The 22,038-nt window shown below is 45.5% G+C and overlaps 2 protein-coding genes across 2 annotated transcripts in view; one reads left to right on the top strand and one right to left on the bottom strand.

The window, feature by feature from the left end:
• Positions 1-3,427, bottom strand: part of Lamtor3 (Late endosomal/lysosomal adaptor, MAPK and MTOR activator 3) — a 36,620-nt gene extending 33,193 nt beyond the window's left edge. Inside the window, exons 1-2 of the mRNA XM_068352465.1 lie at positions 3,224-3,427; positions 2,028-2,177 (exon numbers count right to left, since the gene is read on the bottom strand). Coding sequence (XP_068208566.1) covers positions 2,028-2,177; positions 3,224-3,427 — 354 coding nt within the window. The remainder of the gene's footprint in view (positions 1-2,027; positions 2,178-3,223) is intronic.
• The window catches only part of LOC137621408 (protein tincar-like), a 414,290-nt gene that overhangs the window by 301,324 nt on the left and 90,928 nt on the right, over positions 1-22,038 (top strand).

Here is a 22,038-nt window from a genome sequence, read left to right as displayed (position 1 = left end):
GAGAAAAGTCACACGCTTAGAAGGTGTTGCTGCTTTGATGGCTTCCTTCTCTTTAAGGATGATGCTTATCGTCAACGGATTTCAACCCTATACCTTAGCGATCATACTCAACTGCATGCCAGCCTCATTTTTTGTTTACCTCAAGCTTTGTTCCATAGAAAGCATCCTCTTCTTCTTTCCCTGCACATCGGCAACATTCTTGAGAGACATGGCTAATAACGTACGTATTTAACTAAAAGCACGAAAGCGAAATCACCAACACTAATTTAATGTGAACGATAGCGCTACCGAAACGAAATGGTCGAGGATCGCCGATGTGTAGATGCAGACCAATAGGAGAGCAGGATCTTATGGCAGTAACTAGCATCAGAGAAGGGAGATAACCAATGGGAGCGCAGGAGAAAGGCAGCGAGTTTACAGTTTGGTGGTGTGCAAATTATGAAATTAGTCTTGGAGGCCGAGCGCATCTCGTACCGTACCTCATTTCGTATCATGAAATTTTTTTCGCAATACGATTCTGAAAAATCCTCATATCTCGTTTCACATCATGAAATTTTCGTATCAAGAGGTATTACTGTACTACAAACTCGTAGGACGGGATCACAGCCACTACGGAGTAAACCTGACTTGCGAATAAGAAAGGTGTTACCCCTATAGAAAACATGCGGCCGAAGCTTCGGACTTTCTATTCCTACCGCCGGCTAAGCAAGCTCCGAACGAGGGAGAGCACCATCGTCAGCTGATGATCAGGAACTGCCACAGGCGATAGCGATGAAAAGAGCAGCAGCTTCTACAGGAACATGCTTCGGACTTTGTACTCCCTCAACGGCTGCCATTGCAGAACGAGGGAGCACGTTGAAGAAGACACCTGTCAAGAAAAAAACCTAACCCGCGAATGGGAATGGTTTTCCATGAGAGGCACAGGAACAAGCTTCCCACCATCGAACTCGCAAGGAGCAAGAAATATCTTCAAGAATGGTAAAGGTGCATCAACATGAAGAATGATTCTCCTTCGGAGGAGGACAGACCCGCTTTGCAAGTGGTGGGGAAGGCCACCAGCCTAAGGGTTGTCCGGCATCAAAGGGGGAAGAGATCGTAAGAAACGTTCCTCCGCCCTTAAGAAAATGCTGCACTACTCAGTCTCCTAAACAGCAACTCACACCAGTAACAATAAATTAATGTATATATAAAAATGTGTATACTGTATATACAAGAAAAACACGAAAATTAGTTGAGACCAGTTAATAAAAAGTTGGGCGGAGATAGATGAACGTTTGCTCTCACTGAGCCAAAAGTAAAAGGTGACGATAAAACAATATGCAAGCGGGGTAGTTGGCTACCTCCTAACCCCACCCCCCCCTGACCCCGGATAACTCACTGGGGAGGGTAGTTAAAATATGATTAAAGTCTTAAGGCTAGTTTCAGCTTAGCCAAAAGTATATTCCCTAATAAAAAGTATAAGGTTTGCATTCTGGTGTCAGAACAAATAACTTTTAAACTAAAATCTTCATTTCTATTCCAACTCACTATATGAAGAAATTTGTTTACCCTTTAAACAAAGGTCATTACACATTAGTGCAAAAATGCACATCTCGACTATTTTCTTACAGAATACATTTTCTTTTCTTCCTAACATAGCAGGCTTCCTAAAATATGAAGAGGATAAACTTAAACAATTACAGTATTACTATTGGCCACTACTACTTCAAGATTACCTATAATAACAGCTACTACCTCTATAATTAAAATTAACAAGGCTCAAGGCAAAGATTTAAAGTCTTAGCAATGTTGGAAACTGTTTTAGAAAAAAAGAGAGACTTGGCCCAGAAAAAGTGCTTGGAACATTAAGACTTATGACACTCAGGAATTCAAATTGTTGATATAGCCTCAGGTTGTAATGGTAAATGCTTGTAGTTATTAGCATTACAAAAGTCACAATCTAAAGGATGATAAATTTTAAATAAAAACCAAAAGGTTGAGGTTGAATAGAAAATTATTTTAAATGTGCTACATATGGGAAAACATACCTGATAGTTTCCATAAATGCAAACCATTCTCTTATTCTTTCCCATGCCTAGTTTTCCAGCCTGGTCAGTTGCCATTCCAAAAGTAGAGAGAAATGCTGGTCGCATTCCAAGTTCTGGGGTATCTTCTGTTGAAACTGAAACAAAACCATAGTGTTATTATATGAACAAGTTGTCAAGATTTAGAAATTCTCTGGCCCCACACACACGCAAAAAAAAAAAAAAAAAAACTTACAAGTTAATAATTCTAGAACTTGCTGTGTGCTAAGCATATCACTGTAGACAGAACAAATTAAAGTTCTTTCTAGCATCCGTCGCCCTGAAACACATTGCTTTCTGCCTTACATATTTTCAGTTCCTTTCAGATACTTCATCCTTAATTATCTAACTTCTAGTTCCTCTTATATCATTTCATCCCAAGTACTTTAGGAGAGTCCTTTAGTAGTAATAAAAAAAACATCACCACCTTCACAAATCATATTGAAAGTTTTTAAATATCATTTCTGTAAAGGCTGTTTTGAATGATTGGTTCATAAATCGGAGGTAAAATTGAAGAAAGCCATACAGCACGAGTAAGAAATTACCAATGGTAATGAATAAAAAGTAAGAGACAAATGTACTGTTCTGCAGGAAGTTGGAGGACACTAGAAAACCCTTAGTACTAGTCATGTGCCATGGAAGGCTGTGCAACACATCGTAACCTCTGTCATAGTCCAGGCCAGTAGTCGCATGTAGAGATGAGTAAATGCCAACACAAGAAACATCCTATTGTATTAAATTTCAGTTATAATTTTGTGGAACCTGGTTATGTAACTGAATGACAAATAATTTAACAATCTATATTTAAAGAATCACATGGGATTCTCTTGGGAGCATCAGAGACAACCTTGTAGCATTGAGAATAACTAAAATTTTGTATTTTTCTCAATGAAACAAACCATCGACCTTTAATAGGAGTACAATTTCAGCTTAGATGGATTGGCCATTAAACTTAAAATGAGGTAGTAGAAGTTGGGCTTGGGACTTGCAAGGTGGTTGAGGTGGGAAGTTATCATAATGGACTTAGGTCTGCATAGTTGGGAAAAATAAAAATTACTTAAAAATTTGTGACTTGTTCCTATATGAATACAAATCATTGTCCTTCAATTGGAGACTTAAACCTTTGGAGGAATTTTCTATGAACCAGGCTAGCTGGTTACCTTCCCAGGAATTATCAGAGCACTTGGTCCTGTATCATAGTGGTGGTGATAACAACTTGAGCAAGAAGATGCAACAGAAGGGGTCACAGAATCATTCTCAACAGCGGATATGGTAGGTGTCACACCTTCAAGTGCCTCCATAGGTGGAGAAGGAGATGGGAAAGACATGATAGGGGAAGGCATTAAGACCCTGGCATCAGCCATTACCTTTAAGAACCTCTCCACAGATGGAATGCCCAAGGCCGGCCACAACTTCTGTAGGGCCAAGTACACGCCATCGTTTTGGGACAACAGAAGGCAAACTTTGAGGGAAAGGCAGACTAGCATTGCTTTCATTAGAGGAAGGAGATATTTCTGCTTTCCCTGAAATATCCCCAAGTGAAGGTCGGGGTCCCCTATACACCACAAATTCCTTCTATTGTCTAGAGGAATGAATCCGGAGAGGAGACAACAGGCTAAGAAGCAGAGGGAAAAAGAGGAAACTAAAGAGCTTGGGCACTGTCACATCCAAAACCGAAGACTCCCTATGTATTCTTTTTACTAAACTCTACCCACTGGAGAGGAGGTCACTAACTGTACTTGTCGCCAGGGGATGACTGCAAGCAGTCATACCCCAGCAAAAACAAAGATCATGTGGATCAACAGAGGGTTTACTTCCATTGCGTGATTACTTTAGTTTTCACCACTGGACTTTACTTCGTATTCTTTTTGAACGAGACAGCTTGGGGAACAGTGAGTCTTGACTGGACTTGCTCCATTTCTCTACTATTCCCTCTACCTCTTCAGGTGGCAAAAGGACTGTACTATGACTAATTGAGCATGCTGCAGAGCCCCTCCTGTCTGATTTGTCTGGTGAATTTGGAGGCTACAGCATCCCTTGGTTTAAGGCTCCAGTTAATCTACTGGCTAGCAGACTGATGGGCTGGGAATGTGACTGTCTTCTCCCCAGATGGAAGTAAATCCGTAAACTGCTGCCTCCTCTCAGAGTCAAACAGATTTTTCCACACCCAGCACAAACTGTTCAAGATCAAGGCTTTAGCAAACCTGATAAAAGTGGGATCTGCTGGGAACAATAGAAATAGCACTCTCCTATAACCCAGTCCTGTCGATATTTCGTCCAGAATATCAGAGTGGAATCACAAGAGTCCGCCTCTAGTAAGGAAATAAATTTCTTGGAGGAAATTCTGAATGTAAAATAGGGCAAGAAATCAAGGAAAGTTTATGTGCATCAGATATTGTCCCAACCATAGTTGAACATACCTGTTCCTTCATCCCAAAATTCAAAAAGTAGCTACAACCTCAAAAGCCTTATCTGAAACAGTTTCGCTTAAAAAATTCAGTCAATCTAAAAAAAATCATAATAGGAACTGCACATGTCAACCAGTGGAAATAAAGCAAGAATAAGGTGGTTCAGGCACATTTACAGAAGGGAGGAAGACTATGTAGAAAGAAGGATGCTAAGCCTAGAGTCACCAGGTAGGAGGAGGCAAGGAAGGCCCAAGAGAAGATTTATGGATACAATAAGAGAAGATATGAGGATAATTACCATGAGAGGAGGATGATTCAGTAAATAGAGACATATGAACCGCTGATGCGACTCCTGAATGGGAGAAGCCAAAAAAAACAAGTAGGCCATGCATAATAAGAATCAAATCCTGGTGCCCTGTATATTTCTTTTCTACAGTATTATAAATAACTCTTACTACAGTATAGAATCTGCAAAGGCGAGTATTTCAAGAAGACTTCCCACTATATTACTCCCAAAGAGCATCTTTTCAGTAAACCAGTAAGAGGCTACTAAAAGGGGTGGGATTCGGGGACTCTGAATCCCCTCTCCTATAAGTTAAGTTACTTCCTGTGAGATATCAAAGGAAGAGGAGCTCGGGGGGAGGGGCGTGACTGCTTTCCGCACTCTAGTCCTGGGGTGTCTGAATGTGCGAAGATGTAGTACAATACAGAGTAAAAGATGTGATATTGGAATATGTTTTGGAATAGAAGGATAGATGTACTGGCCTTGTGAGACAAAGATAAGAGGGAAGGGTGTAGTGATGTTTGGTGAAGTGACAGGTAATGTGTCTTGGATTGAAAGGGGAAGAGCAAGAGAGGTTGTTACTTTATTGCTGAGTAAATGGATGACAGATAAAGTAGTAGAATAGAAGGAGGTTTATATCATTTAGGTTAAGGTAGGTAAGGGTTAGGTTGGGGTTTTGTTAGTGTATATGGGCCAGGTTGTGAGAAAAGTGAAGAGTGGAATGAATTCTGGAATTAATTAACTTAGTGTGTAGAAGGACTGGGTAGAAAGAATTATGTAGTTGTGATGGGTGACAAATGTCAGAGTGGGTGCTGTAGAGGTAGAAGGTGTAATTGGGAAGTACAGTATGGCATACCAGGTGAAAATGAGAAGGGTGAGATACTGTTATTTATGTGTTGGACAAGAGCTAGTGATAAGTTGTAGTTATTTAAAAAAAGATATATAATAAAAAGTACATATGGGAATGGAGTGGCAAATATAAAAGTGGTAGAAAGGGCATTAACAGATTGTGTTGACAACAAGAAGGATGTTTGGAAGATTGAAAGATGTGCACGTGTTTAGGGGTATGGCTAACGGTATATCAGATCATTTTTTGGTTAAAGGAAAATTAGTCATAGCAAAAGAGTGAGGAAATAAGAGTGGAGGGATGTAAAAGGGAGGTAGTGAAGGTTGAAGAGTTGAAAATGAGGTAAAGAATTATCAGGAAAGGGTGGAAGTGGCATATGACAAGGTGAAAGTAAGAGAAAATTGTAATCTAGAAGAGAAGTGGAAGTTAGTAAAAGATAATTTTGTTGAGATTGCAAGTGGTGTGTGGAGCAAGAGGATTGTAGGAGGCAGTATGAGGGTAGTGAATGGTGGAATGAAGGAGTGAAGATGAAAGTGGAGGAGAAAAAGAGGGCATTTGAAGAATAGCTGTAGAGTAATAGTGTAGAGTAGTATGAAAGATATAGAGAAAAATGTGGAAATAAAATGTAAGATAGCCAGGGGAAAGAGAGTGGCTGACTGGAGGTGGGGTCAGGGATTTGGTCATTCGTATGAAAAGAATAAAAAGTTTTGGGAAGAAGTGAAGAGAGTAAGGAGGGGTGGATTGAGAAGTGAAGAGACAGTGAAAGATGAAAATGGAAGCTTCTTGTAAGGAGAGAGGCAATGAAAAGGTGGGCTGAATATTTTGAAAGGTTGTTGAATGTTGAGGTTAATAGGGAGGCAGATATAACTGCTGTTGCTGGTATTTAGGTGCCAGTGATGAGAGATGAAAATTTGAGAGGGCTTACAAGAGAGGAAGTGAAGAGAGCACTAAATAAAATGAGAACAGGAAAAGCACCTGGTATGGATGGTGTGAAATCCGAGATGTTGACTGTACTTGAACAGTTGACAAGATTGCTTAATATATGTTTTATGTTGTCAATGGTACCATTGGATTGGGTGTGTGCATGAATTTTTCTGCTATACAAAGGTAAAGGTGATGTACGTGAGTATTGTAATTCAAGCGATATTGCTTTGTTGAGTGTGGTTGCAAAAGTATATGGTAGAATGCTAATTAATAGGATTAAGGATAAAACAGAGGATGCAATCTTAGAAGTGCAAGGTGGTTTTAGAAGTGGTAGGGGATGTATGGTTCAGATTTTTACAGTTAGGCAGATATGCAAGAAATATTTAGCAAAAAGTAGTTGAGTTTGTATTTATGGATCTGGAGAAAGCTTATGACAGAGTTGATAGGGAAGCAATGTGGAATGTGATGAGGTTATATGGAATTAGTGGAAGGTTGTTGCAAGCTGTGAAGAGTTTATAAATATGCAGTAAAGCATGTGTTAGGATAAGAAATGAAGTGAGTGAGTGGTTTCCAGTGAAAGTGGGGCTGAGACAAGGATGATTGACGTTCCCATAGTTGTTCAATTTGTTTGTTGATGGAGTTGTGAGAAGTCAATGCTTGAGTGCTTAGTCGAGGATTGAAACTGATAGATGACAGTGATCACGAGTGGGAGGTGAACCAGTTGTTATTTGCTTATGATACAGTATTGATTGCACACATGGAGGAAAAGCTGGCCAATTAGTTACAGAGTTTGGGAGGGTGTGCGAGAGAAGGATGTCGAGCATTAATATGGGTAAGAGTAAGGTTATGAGATGCACGAAAAGGGAGGATGGTGCTAGGTTGAATGTTATGTTGAATGAAGAGTTACTAGAGGAAGTAGATCAGTTCAAGTGCTTTAGGTCTGTTGTTGCTGCAAATGGTGTAGTGGAAGCAGATGTATGTCAGAGAGTAAACTTGAATGCTACTTCACAATTATTTCTTATTTTTTGTAGTGTATTATATTGAAAAAATATATCTGTGCTTATCTTAATTTTCGTCATTGTCTTTGCTAACACTTGGCTCTTTTGCCACACAACCCTCATTTTCTACTAACTAAAGGACTTTTTTTTATATATAAATTCATCCAAGGTGGTTTGTTTCCTTTTCCTTTTCAGAATGTAAAAAAAAATTATCATCATCAAATAGCTTTGTGTCTTTTCTACAAAATCTGCAACCTTCTCCCACATTGCCAAAATTTTCTCGATCTATTTTGTATTGATGATCTCCGCCTCTGTTTCCTCTACTTTGGAACTAACTTCACTCAATGCCTCCATATGCCACTGCTCTTGTAGATCCTTTAACTCCTCCGTAAACAGTTCTTCGGAATGTTCCTCAACGAGCTTGTCATAGTCTCTTTCATCCACCTCTAGATCTATAGTCTTCCCAATGGACCCAATCTCTTCCTCCACCTTCGGGCCAGTGTTTCCTCCATGAAGAAATTCAGGTCCTTTTAGTAAGCCGCCACCAGGCAATATCAATGATTTTGAGGACTATTACAATACCAAAGTGCTCTTTCCAGAACTCTCGAAGGGCGAGGTTCGTATTCTCCATCACTTCAAAACAATCCCAGCACAGGTGTTTGGTATAGCTTCTTAAAATTAGGAATTACCTGCTGGTCCATTGGTTGCTGGATAGACGTAGTGTTCAGAGGAAGGTAGAAAACATGGATGAAATTATAATCGTTGAGTATTTCATCCTCTATGTTTAGTGGATGAGTAGGAGTACCGTCGAGGATGAGAAGGGCTTGCAGAGGCAGGTTGTTTTCTTTGAAGATATTTCTTCACCGAAGGTCCAAACACAAAGTTTACCCACTTGACAAAAAATTATCAGTGACCCAAACATTAGGGTTTGCCCTCCACATAACGTGCAGTTTCTCCTTTATTATCTTGTGTGGTTTAAAGGCTCAGGGGTTTTTAGAATGGTATACAAGCAGCGGTTTTATCTTACAGTCGCCACTCGCATTGGCATACAGAGGTAGAGTCAACCTATCTTTCATAGGTTTGTGGCTTGGTATCATCATCTCTTCTGTAATGTATGTCCTCCTCGGCATCTTCCAAATTAATTAAAGATTTACGGGGGATGTATCTTTCAGTGTCGTCAATTTGAGAGAAAGTTTTGACAAACTCCCCTGCTGCCTTGCCATGCGGAACAGAGTAAATGCTAGTCCTTTTACGGAAATTGTTAAACCAGCCACAACTGGCTTTAACGGAATCCTTTGCTGAAGTGCCCGGGATTTTCTGCGCCAAATGGCTTGTGCCTTCTCAGATTAATACCCGTTATGCTATCTCCAGCAAGCTGCTTCTCTGTCAGCCACACCAACTTCAGATTCTCCAACTTTTCATGAACAGGTGTTAGGAGCTTTGAAATTATCTTAACACCTTTGGCTGACAATATATCCTTGAGAGATTCTTTCTATTGTACTTCAAAATTGTGTTTGTTCCAACACAGAATACTTACCTCGAATTACTTTCTTAGGAGTATCTGGGATCTCCTCCCAACCGACCAGAGTTTTGTGTAGTTTACCCTAGTCCCGTTTTCTATGAGGGGTAACCTCAGGTGGAGTGGAACACGCCCTGAGGCTATCCCCAGGTCAGAGAGCATGCTTGCTCAGGTCTCGATCTTCAGCAAGTTCTCTGGTCGCGTCGTGATAACATCGCGACGCTCTCTCCTTACCCAGTGCGACCCTTTGTGTCCCCGACCCCCCTTTTTGTGTCTTACGCGGTCCCCACGTGGACCCATTGTGTTCATTCTATACCCCTTCCTACCCTTATCCTCTGTGTTCATCGTGTAGGGGCAGCTTATGTTCTCCTACAGCCACGTGTCTGGAGTGCGAGTTCTGGAACGTGGTACAGTGGGTGCGCTTCGGCACCAAGAAGAAGAAGGCGTCCAAGAGGTCACATAGGAAGACGAGCCTCTCCTCGCCGCTTACTTCTCCCGATGCCTCGTCGAATGGAGATTCTTTTATACAGCCACCTTTCCCTACCCAGAGTAGGGGACGAGGTAAGTCAGTTATGGGGAAGTGGCCCATTGCTCTTCCCCAGGAGTCTGAGTGGGTGCGGTATAGCACCAAGAAGAAATAGGCAACGAAGAGGTCGCCTAAGAAGCCTAGCGTCCCTTCCTCCCTTGCTTCGCCGGGCGTCTCGTCTAACAGAGCTTCCCTACCACCCTCCCCTACCCAGAGTAGGGGACGAGGTAAGTCCATTGCGGAGAAGAGGCCCGCGGCCCTTCCCCAAGAGTCTAATCTTCAGGATAGTGTGGTTGTGGCGTCGTTCCAGACGAGTGAGGGGCTTGCGGGAGTGTGTATGGGAGACGGAGTCCTGGTGCAAGCAGGCCACGTCTCCTCTGATGACCCCATGTGGGGAAAAATGTCCCTAATTCTTCTCCAGCCTCTTTGGCGTGTTTTTCACTCACTTCTGCAGCCGAGGACGTCGCCGAGAAGGACCCTCCCAAGACGAAGCGCTGAGGAAGCTCAGGAGACGAAGGGAGAAGTCCCGCAAGAAGTTGTTGCGTTCTCGCTCCCCCTCGAGGTCGCGCCACGAGAGTCGGCGCTCAAGATACCTCAAGAGCAGTGAGTGGGTGGTGGTTCACCTCGACAGGCTGCTGGAGCTAGCTGCGGCACCGGGCCCTTCAAGTTGGCGTCCGAGGACGAGCTCCCTGGATAGATACTCCTCTGGCAGCAGTGGCACCCGACGGAGGGACTCATCGTGGCAGGTTCCAGTCGACAGGCGTAAGTCCGCGAAGGGTCCGGCTCCATCCGCCCAGCGGAGAGAGTCGCCTCTTCGGTCTGGCAGTCGAGTCCTGACCTCCAAAGGCCACCTAGCTCGTCACGAGCGCAGCCCTCGGTTTTCCTCGACGGGCAGGCCCGCAGATACAAGAACCTCCGGAAGAGTTGTTGGACCCAGGACAGAGGCCCCCGTTCCGACGGTGATGCCCGTCCTTCGGCGTGAACCCCGGCAACCCTACAGCAGGCTCTGGTAGACCGGCATAAGTCCGCGAGGGTTCCGACTCCTTCCGCCCAGCGGAGAGTCGCCCCTTCGGTCTGGCAGCCGTGTCCCAGCCTCCAAGACTTCGACAGCCAGGTCTCGGTCGACAGGCATAAGCCCACGAAGGTTCCGACTTCTCCCGCCCAGAGGAGAGAGTCGCCCCTTCGGACTGGCAGCCTTGTCCCGGCCTCCGGTTCTTCGATGGCCTGCCCGGAGCGAAGGAACCAACCAGCCAGCACGGGGAAGCCCGTGGCTCCATGGATATCCGCAGGAGCTCCATCCTTCCAGCGGAGGTGGCCGCTGGATCGACCCGGCAGCATGGTATCCATACCCGGTACCACGACTGCTCCATTCAAGCTTCGTGGTCAACCGCTGGTATACCAGGGTACTCACACCCCACGGATTCCCCGGGAGGGGGTAGACCCATGACGGCTACCTCCGTCCCAGTGGCTTCATCCGTGATGGAGATAGCCGCTCCATCGTCCTGATCAGCCCCATCCAAGCATTGGAGGTGGCCGCTGACACACCCGTGACGGCTACCTCCGTCCCGGCGGCTCCATCCGTGATGGAGCCAGCCGTGCCATCGTCCTGGCCAGCCCCATCCAAGCATTGGAGGTGGCCACTGACACACCCATGATGGCTACCTCCGTCCCGGCGGCTCCATCCATGATGGAGCCAGCCGTGCCATCGTCCTGGTCAGCCCCATCCAAGCATTGGAGGTGGCCACTGACACACCCATGATGGCTACCTCCATCCCGGCGGCTCCATCCGTGATGGAGCCAGCCGTGCCATCGTCCCGGCCGGCCCCATCCAAGCATCGGAGGTGGCCGCTGACATGGCAGGGTACTTAAACCCCACGGATCTCCCAGGGAGGGGGTAGACCCATGACGGCTACCTCCGTCCCAGTGGCTTCATCCGTGATGGAGATAGCCGATCCATCATCCCAGCCAGCCCCATCCAAGCATTGGAGGTGGCCGCTGACACACCCATGACGGCTACCTCCGTTCCGGCGGCTCCATCCGTGATGGAGCCGGCCGTGCCATTGTCCCAGCCAGCCCCATCCAAGCATCAGAAGAGGCCGCTGACATGGCAGGGTACTTAAACCCCACGGATTTCCCCAGGAAGGGGTAGGCCCATGATGGCACCATCCGTGACGAAGGCAGAGGGGTTTTCTCCCGAGCGGGTCGAACGGGGCTATTGCCTCTCCAGTGCCTGCCTCAGTGGCCGCTGGAGAGAGAGCCCCGCACCTTTGCCCAGTGCCTCTTCGGCTCCGTCCGCCCGTCGGATGTAGAAGTTGGCACACGTAATCTTTCCCTTACCTTGGCCCCCGTAGGGGAGCTTCGACTCCTCAGTTAACCTTCAGACCCTCCTACTCGGACTCCAGGAGAGGGCGTTCAGGCCGCGGCTCTCGAAGGAGTTAGGAGGGGAGGCCCCCTACTCCTGCTGGCGCCTCAGGTGGGGGGATGCCTCAAACAATATTGGCAAGCATGGCGGGACCACGGACGGATCCGTGGACCGTAGCAGTACTAAAGGAGGGGTACAAGCTGCCCTTCCTAGCGGACCTCCACCTCGGATCCCAGATCAACAGGCGGAGTGGTTGGCATCCAGCGACCCCTGGAGAGTAGCAGTATTGCAGGAAGAAGGCTCGGCAATGCTGGCAAAAGGGGCAGTAGAACCAGTCGAGAACCGAGTCCAGGTTTCTACAACAGGCTCTTCCTGGTGGAGAAGGCGACAGGGTTCTGGAGACCTTTCAGCCCTCAACAATTCGTGTACAACACCGACTTCAAGATGGACACTCCGAAGACGGTCCTAGCGACCTTGAAGGAGGAGGACTTCATGAGGTCCATAGGCCTCAAAGCCGTCTACTTCCAGGTCCCGGTTCATCCCTCCAACAGGAGGTTCCTAAGGGTAAAATGGAGTACCAAAACATGGCTGTTCAAAACCCTATGCTTCGGAATGTCGACAGTCCTCAGGGCTTCACGAAGGTCTTCGCAACAGTTTCAGGCTGGGCGCACGAACAGGACGTCCGCCAGATTCGGTACTTAGGTGATTGGTTGTTGCTTTCAGTCTCAGAGGAAGTACTGAGGGAGCAAGACGAGAAGCGCCTGCAGTTCTAAAACGTCTTGAGTATCATCATCAACCTGGAGAAGTCCCGGCTGATTTCCTCCACCAGGATGACCTACCTAGGGTTGGTTCTAGACTCCCGGATGGCGAGGGCCTTCCCCTCCGCGGAGAAACTGGACAGCCTGAAACAGATACTCTGGCCCTTCCTGTCGGGCCAGCCCAGGAGAGCCAAGGTCTGGCAAAAACTGATAGGACTCCCCGCACTAGATAGTCCTGGTGTCCCCAGAGACGAAGGAAGTCCTGGGGTGGTAGCAATCGGAACGAACACCCTCAAGGGAATGCCCTTTTCTGCCGACCCTCCGGAGATGCTCCTGTTCCCGGACATATCCAAGGAGAGCTGGGGTGCCCATCTTATCGACAAAGTGGCAAAAGGTAAATGGGAAGTCGAGGAGACGAACCTGCACATATACGTGCTGGAGATGAGGCCCGTACAAAGAGCGTGCCTAGAGATCGTCCATCTACCCTGGGGAAGCTCCGTGGATCCGGGGTGCGACAACGCCACAGTGGTGGCCTACGTGAAAGAGCAAGGAGGACTGAAGTCGAAGGAACGGTGCAGTCTCACGATGGAGTTCCTAGAATGGGCTGAAGTGGAACAAATTAATTTTTCAGCCAGGTTCTCTCCGGGGAAGAGGAACGGCCTGGCCGACGGCCTCAACTGGAAGGATCGAGTGGTAGGGCCCGAGTGGTCCCTACACCCAGAAGTGGTCAAAACCCTCTCCCTGAAGTGGGGCTCGCCGGTGATAGACCTCTTCGCCACGAGACTAAACGCACAACTCACCGTGTTTTGTTTTCTTGTGCCAGATACAGCAGCAGCGTTCGAGAACGGCTTCCAATGAGACGGACGGCCAACCTGTGGGTGACTTTGGTAGCGCCCTGGTGGCCAGGGAGAGAGTGGTTCGCGGATCTAAAGGAACTGGCATGCCTTACACCTGGGCCACTTCCAGACAGACCAGACCTTCTCCGGCAGCCTCACTTCCAGAGGTTCCACGAAAACCCTTGGTCCCTCCTTCACGCGTGAGGTTATCGAGCGTCTCCTGAAAAAGGAAGGATTTCCGTCGAGGACAGCATCAAGGATGTCAGGGTACCTGAGGCGTTCGTACGTCGAGGTGTACCAGGCGTAGTGGGCTACCTTTTCTAAGGGGTGCTCCTCGAAGAACATCAGGCCGTTAGGGGCCTCCATTCACGAGATAGCAGACTTCCTGGTCTATCTCAGGGACGAAGTGGCCATATCCATCCCTAGTCTTCCTCCTGAAGGACATAGACCTGAGTGCCTACAGGTAGATCTCGACGCTCTTCAAGAGCTTCGAGCAGTCGTTTTTCCCCCAAGCCGTTAGTGTGCCCCGGGTGATGTGGCTAGGGTACTTGAAGATGCTTTTGGAACCTCCCTTCGAGCCTCTAAAAGATATTCTAGCCAAGGAGCTCACCCTCTAGGCAGTCTTTCGTTTAGCTCTGGCATCAGCAAAGAGTAGGTGAGATTCTTGGCCTGTCGTACGAGATCTCACACTCGAAGGGCTGGCGAGAAACTACTTTCAGATTCTTACCCTCCTTCGTAGCCAAGACTCAGAATCCAGCTGTTTGGGCCCCCAAAATGGAATTGTTCTCAGTGCCAGCTATCCCTTGCTCGGACAACCCGAGGGACTTGCAGTATGGCAGTTTTTAGAAAGGACAGCTAAACTTCATCCCGAGATCAAGAGTCTGTTCGTTTTCCTCGGGACTGTGAAGGAGCCAGTCTCCAAGAACACTTTCTTCTTCTGGATAAGGCAAGTGATCGTCAGGCCCTACAGTAGTGCAGGGGTTCCCCCTTTCCAGGAAAGCCCAGACCCCACAGCATTAGGAGTCTAAATGCTTCTTTGGCGTTTGAGAAGAACATGGCAGTGGGCCAAAGCCTGAGGGCAGGTACTTGGTCTAACCAGTCGACCTTTACGGCTCACTGCTTGAAGGACTGCTCGAGAAAGTCCCTGGGCGGGTTCTCGCTCGGTCCCGTCATTTCCGCGCTCCAAATGGTTTAATGGTGTAGCCCCAGTGGTAACTGCGGGTAGCGAGTCCAAGAGACACAGGTTCCTTCCTGAGCCCCCTTGTTCTTCCTTCCCCTATTCCCTTACCGGAAATGACTCGGGTAGTCACCTGAAACTGCCATGGGATACACTATCATTGGAAGGACATGTCTCCTAGGATTCTTGCAGAAGTGAGTTACTTAGACACTAAGATGGTTTTTTGCGTAATCTTCCCTATTTTCTCGTGTTTTCTTTGAGGTCAGGAGAACCTAGTCTCCTACCTAGGTTCCTCTTCTATTCTCGTCACGGTCTCTAGGTCCTGAAGGACACTCCCACCTCCTAAGGTATAAGTCTCCTAAGAAAGTAGTTCGAGGTAAGTATTCTGTGTTGGAACAAATCACAAATTTTAAGTAATTTGTATTTTTCCTAACAATACTTACCTCGAACTACTTTCGGGTAATGGCCCTCCCATCCTACCCCGAGTGCCTTGCCGGACTTCATAGATACCTAAGCTATCAAGAACTTACTGGAGATCGAGACCTGAGCAAGCATGCTCTCTGACCTGGGGATAGCCTCAGGGCGTGTTCCACTCCACCTGAGGTTACCCCTCATAGAAAACGGGACTAGGGTAAACTACACAAAACTCTGGTCGGTTGGGAGGAGATCCCAGATACTCCTAAGAAAGTAGTTCGAGGTAAGTATTGTTAGGAAAAATACAAATTACTTAAAATTTGTGATATTCTTAAACATTGAACGTTCATACATCTTAGCAAAGTCTTTTACACGCACACCTTCTTAGCATTTCTTAATTAACTCGCTTTTCAATTCTAGGGACATCATCCTCCTCCTCTCTACATGGTCACTAGCGCTCTATATTATTAGGAGGCATGATTAAAAGAAAGGTAGAATAAGAAATTATCCCCAAAACAAGGTAAGAAACTGCAAGCACAACTTTGTGTGTAGGAGGCTAGCATACAGAGAACAAGAGAGCATGTTGGAAGATGGAAGATGCCGTGTCATCATTGCTCACTATGCCATCTAGCAGTGGCGTCTATGAACCCTTAAACAGAGGGGTACCCCAGGGGAATGTACTTGGCCCAATCTTATTCTGCATCTATGCTATTGGTCTATCAAAAATGCTACAAAGGCATGGTGAGAAGTTTAAACTATATGCAGAGGACACACAATTTTACTTCTCCATAAATGATATACATGACAATACTGAAACTCTAAACCGAATCCTTGATAGTGTTAGAGAATGGATGACATTTAAACAACTAAAATTAAGTGAGAACAGAATTGAATTCATGGTGGTGGGCAAGAGAAACAGCGTGAGCAACTTAGGTAGTATTCAAATGAACATAAATAATGACTCGGTGCCGTTATCTAGTAAAGTTCGAGATCTAGATGTATTTCTTGACTGTAACCTGTCTCTAAATGCCCAAATAAATAATGTAATAAAAACTGCTGGTTACCATTTAAGAAATATTGCGTTTATAAAAAAGTACCTGGACGAAAATTCTGTAAAGAAACGTGTGATAAACTGTGTTATTATCAGGATTGATTACTGCAACTCTATCTATTACAATTTACCAAAAGTGCAACTTAAGAAATTACAAAACATAATAAACAGAGGAGTAAGACTAATAAAAGGTGTCCCACCTAGAGAAAGGACCACCCCTATACTAATCGATTTACACGATTAAAGTGAGAATTGAAATTATAATATGTACAATAACCCACCAAGTTATCAGAACCTGGCATCTAAAATACTTAAGAGAACTGCTACATATTGCGCAGCCAACAAATCGTGGCTTCAGATGGCTTCAAACTATTGGAACCTAAATATATGTCTACTGTAGGCTCCAGAGCCTTTAAATATGCGGCTCCGAGGCTATATAATAATTTCCCACGAAACATTCGAATGATTGAAGACATTAAGGCTTCCAATAGGAAACTGAAGACTCTTATTTCATGAGTCTTTTGACAGTGATGATTTAACAGTAAATGAACAGTACGCAATATGAAACGTTAAATACTCTGAATGAACAAGGTAAAACGACAGTGGAGGTCCTGTAGAGAGTGGGGTTCCCCTGGTGTATGGGATTGGAAAAGCAGCCATCAAAGTAAAGTAATGACAGAGCCCCTTTTAAGTCCATTTAGCTGGATTCACGTTCTCCACAGGTTTGCGGGTTTGCTCATATCATTATGTAGAGACACACAATCAGGAAGATCTAGTAACAAATCTAACTTTAATACACAGCGACACTGCTCTTGACACTTTTGGGTTTCACTAGATTTAAGTCCGTTCACTTCTGCTACGGGCCACGTTTTATTTACCATCGGCTGGCGCAAGTCACCAATTTATCACTCAGCTTGTCGCGTCACTTATGATAATATCTTTTAACAATGTTTGACTTCCGATGCTGATCTCTCCTAACCATACGTCGGCTGTCCTGCTGCTTATCCTTCGGATCGTTTGTACATAAATAGGAACGATTTCCTTTTGTATTTGGCATGTAAATAATGTACAAATAAGCTACAAGCAAGGAGTGCGCTCTACTACGCGTGCAGGTGACATTCGTAAGTCACTGTTCTCTAGAGTAGTCGAGGGGGACGTCTTCCCAATGAAGTGATGTGTGGGATGTCCTACATGCTTGGCACCCTGGATCTTTTTAGTTGGGCTTCTACAAAGGCATTGTAATCCAATCCCAAGAGAATGGCAGCCAATGTGTTTCTTGACAAGGCATCAGCAAGGGGATTCCTTTTCCCAGGGACGTGTTGAAGGGTACAATTGTATTCGGCCACGGCAGAGAGATGTCTGCATTGACGGGTGGATCAGATGTCGGACCTGTGAGTGAAGGCATGCACCAGAGGTATGTGGTCCGTGCGAATAATGAAGGGCATACCTTCTACGAAGTGGCGAAAGTGATGGTCACCCAAGTGCACCACCAGCAATTTTTGGTCAAGGTAGAGTAGCTGGATTCTGCCTTGGACAGTTTTCTACTGAAGAAGGTCAATTAGCAGGGTGAGCTGTTGACCACCTCTTTGAGTACTGCACCAACAACGACGTCGCTGGAATCGGTGGGGAGACAGAGAGGTGCATGTGGCACGAGAAAAGTGAGAGCAGCAGCGGTTGATAGGGCACTCTTTGCATTGCAGCGGCCGCCTCTTTAAGGGGAGCCCACTTCAGGTCTTTTGGCTTGCCCTTGAGGGAGGAGTAAAGGGTGGCAAGAGTGGTGGCAATAGCTGGCAAGAAACGGTGATAATAGTTGATCATGCCCAAGAATTCTTGCAGCGCTTTGACAGTCGAGGGAGTGGGGAAGTTCTGAGTGGCTGCTACCTTCTCAGGGAGGAAGTGGACTCCTTCAGGAATAGTGCAGTGCCCTAAAAACAATACTTTGTTGGCACCAAAGGTACACCTGTTGTACTGAACTAAAAGGCTGTTCTATTGTAGGTGGTCGAGCTTGATGTGTAGGTGACAGAGGTGTTCCTCTTTGGAGGAAGAGAACACAAGTAAGTTGTCTACATAACATACATAGAAAGGGAGGTCCCACAAGATGCCATCCATGAAGCAGTGAAAAGTGGTCCCACCATTACAAAGGCCAACACAGGAATAATTGAAGGTGTATGTACCGAAAATGGTGGTGATGGCAGTCTTGGGGATGTCTTCTGGGTTCATGGGCACGTGAAAATATCCCCTCAGGAGGTCGAGCGTGAAGAAAACTTTTGCTCTGTGCAAGTAGGAGGTCACATTGGCGATATTTGGGAGGGGGTAGCGATCCGGTTCTGTCTGCATGTTCAAATGCCTGTAATCCCCACATGGACAGAGGGAGCTATCTTTCTTCAGGACGATTTGTAAAGTGATGGGTCTTTTAGCAAAGGCATATTTCTTCCATTTCGGCAAATGGTTTTTTGGCGGCTGCCAAACAATCCGGTGCCAGATGCCTGAATCTGGTGAACACTGAAGGCCCCAATGTCTTGATTTGATGCTTAGCACTTCCAAATGATAATGTGAGGGTCTTGAACCCATAGGTGGGGATCACAGATCCATTGGCAGCTACCTGGTGAACGTTGGCAGGCTTAGACAGACTAGGTCGTATCCTGAAGAGAATGGCAAGCACCCATGTCTACCAAAAATCGCACGCCCATACCTACATCATGTAAATTGAAAAGATTAGTGCCTGAGGTGGCCACTGCCAAACGTGATTGCCTACTTACACATTTTTTGGCCACTGACAACCGTTCGCACATTTCTCCGAAACCGTAGAGGTCGTTGGTTGGGGTGTGAGCAAGTGGTGGCATATGTGGGTAGTGGGTGGCTTTGTCACCACTCCGATACATCATGAGGTACCACATTCACGTTAGCTTTAGTTGATGTTGAATAGTTGTCCTCTTTGTGAGGAGTGGAGGCATTGATGGAGGTTTTGAAGGTGGTGAAGTAGACTTTGGTCATTAGCTCTTTCATGGGCAAGGTATCAACACTGGGGATGGCAGCGTGTACAGGTTCAGGTAGGCATCATACCCAAAGGGCACGAAGTAAGTTCACTTGCTGAGCAAAGCCATCTGCGACAAGATGCAGGTGAGCGACACTAGTCATTTCTCTGAGAGCAAACAAAGCCATTCGGTGCTCCAACGGTTGTTGTTGAGAGAGCTGAAAGAGTTTGGCTATTTGGGCAGCTGGCGATGGTGAGTACTGCTTCAGGAGGTATGTTTTGAGGGTGCCATATGCTATTGGGGTGTTCCATTGGTGGCAAAGGCAATATGAGATTTTTGGATAGTGCCATAGCCTCTATACCATAGCCTTTCACTATCTTGGGGTAGAGATCTCTTGCTTGAGGGTACACTTGGGCACACTATTCTCTCTTATTTCTCTTCCTCTTGTTTTTTTCTAAAGTTCTTATAGTTTATCTGTGAAAGATTTATTTTATGTTGTTACTGTTCTTAGAATATTTTATTTCAGTAGTTAATTACTTCTCGTATAGTTTCCTTATTTCTTTTCCTCACTGGGTTACTTTCCCTGTTGGAGCTCTTGGGTTTATAGCATTTTCCTCTTCAAACTTGGGTTATAGCTTAGCAAGTAATAATAATAATAATATTAATAAAGTGTCCATGGAGATCGCTGCGAGAACATAGTCTGCCTTTGTGCTTGAGTGAGTAATGCCCTTAACGCAAAACTGGACCATGGCGCACAGAAACCAGGCGAATGTCTCTTTACTAGCACAGGGCTGTAGTTTCAGGGGTGTAGCATTGATAGGAGAGTCAGGGTCAGAGGGTGGCATCATCAAACAGTAAGACACAGCTGTGAGAGGGGAGGTGGGAGCGAGTTGGACACTCCGGTGATCACCAATGTACAAGGTACCAGTTAGTTGGTAACTGAGAGGCGAGGTGAATGTAACTGAACTTTATCAAACTATTATCGATATTATATACAAGTTCTTGCAAGCAAGAACGTCATGAAAATTTAAACATAATCAATCATGAGGTAGCATACTTACACAGGTTTGTCTATTAACAGTGCAGGGACTGATAACATAAAAAAGCAAAACTGTTACCAGCCGCAGCCATTTCTAGTCCACATAAGGACAAAATATGGGTGGCCCTGATTATGGTTTTGCTGATCATGGTGATACACAAACCATTTCACCACATTAGGTATCCCCACTCAGAAGTATATACAGTGATACCTCTACATACGATCTTAATTCGTTCCAGAAACTGCTTCGTATGTTAAAACGATCGTATGTTGGAGCAAATATTCCCATAAGAATACACGGTAATTTGTTTAATTCGTTCCTCAGCCTAAAAACCCATAATAACTCCTTAATAATTGGCTACACATAATTACACATAACATTAATACAATATAATAATACATAAATATCTAAAAAAAGAATAATAATAAAGAAATAATAAATAAAAAGGGGGTTTTTGAGCTCAAGCCATGTCGTCCTGATGGAAGTTCCTAAAGGGTAGCTTCCTTTGGTATATATGACTACAGTGATATTCCCAGAGAATTTACCTTAAGGTACCCAGAATTCTAACTCCTGGAGCGAATATCCCTAAATAAAATAACCAGGGATATCGCGAAATATCAGAGGACGTATTCTTGACACGCCACATAGCAATCTGCACCCCGAACAGAATTAACACTTCGAAGGGGTCAAGTGGCAAGAAAACGAAAAACGAGAAAGAAAGGAGAGCCGCTCGCAAGGTACCTCTCCTCTCTCGTTTCGTAAGCGTGCATAGCGCCGCTGACGGTGCCATCTGTATTCCTTTTTGCGTAGCTCAACAACTCGGTGTTTTCCCTATGTTATCTCGCGTTTCTTGGATTATTTTCAACATCATGATGCTTTCTCCAACTTCTGCCTCTGATAAGTTGAGTATTATCTCTTTTATGTATAAATGTAAGCTCTTGGTGATTTTAAGATAATTTGATAGTGATATCTTCGTTACAAGAGCTGTTGCCTACCGGAGGCGCCCTGGACGCTGTCGCTCGCCATGCATGAGTCATTTAGTTAGCCAGAGCGACGTTCCCGGCTGTTTCGCTTTAATAATTTTAGCTATTCAGCTTTACATAGGATTTCTTTATATGATGCTTTTAGTATTTTCGTTTTGGCGAATGATTTGCCGATTCTGGCCTACGCTAGACCTTGTAGCCTAGTCGTTTGGCCCTAGTACTTTCCTGCATGATATTCAGATTTCCGAGTGTTTTAAAATCTTATTGAAGCTTTAGGCAGTTTTACACATTTAAGATTATGTTGATTTTCTTCCAAGATAGTATACGAGTGAGTTTCGGTGATTTAGGCAATCGATTCTCTTCGCGCCTAGGCTAGTTGTCTATGGGGCCCTAGTATACTTTCTCACACTCTCCGGTTGCTCTCTTCTCCTTGGAGAATGTGTCCAATCCCTTTACCTCTGCTTAAGCCTTGGGCTTAACCCTAATGTTGTATCTGAATTGACTTTTAGATACAACCATATTAGGGTGTTTCTGTTCTTTCCTGTTTCCAGTAAGTCTGGCTTCAGGAAGGGGCAGGGCATCAGAGTTCTTAGTCTGGGTCTGTTTCTGTCTAGCATTGTGATTGAGATTCCCTTGCTAGGCTAAGAGCAGACATAGGAGGCTTAGCCTCCTTAGTTCACTTTCGAAGGTTTCTGTACGAGATGATTCCTTCTTTTTGTGATCTAGCAGACTAGTCCAGTGTTGTTGTTCTCGGTGTGGAGGATGAGATCCTCCTTTTCTGTGAATAACAACGCCTTCCTTGCTTTGGTTCCGAGGGAGTTGGCAAGTACTGCCGGCCTCCCTCCTCGGATCTCCCCTAGGCTAAGATAAGTTT

The sequence above is a fragment of the Palaemon carinicauda genome, chromosome 28 (assembly GCF_036898095.1).
Source record: "Palaemon carinicauda isolate YSFRI2023 chromosome 28, ASM3689809v2, whole genome shotgun sequence".
Lineage (NCBI taxonomy): Eukaryota > Metazoa > Arthropoda > Malacostraca > Decapoda > Palaemonidae > Palaemon > Palaemon carinicauda.
This window is presented reverse-complemented; position numbering and strand designations above follow the sequence as displayed.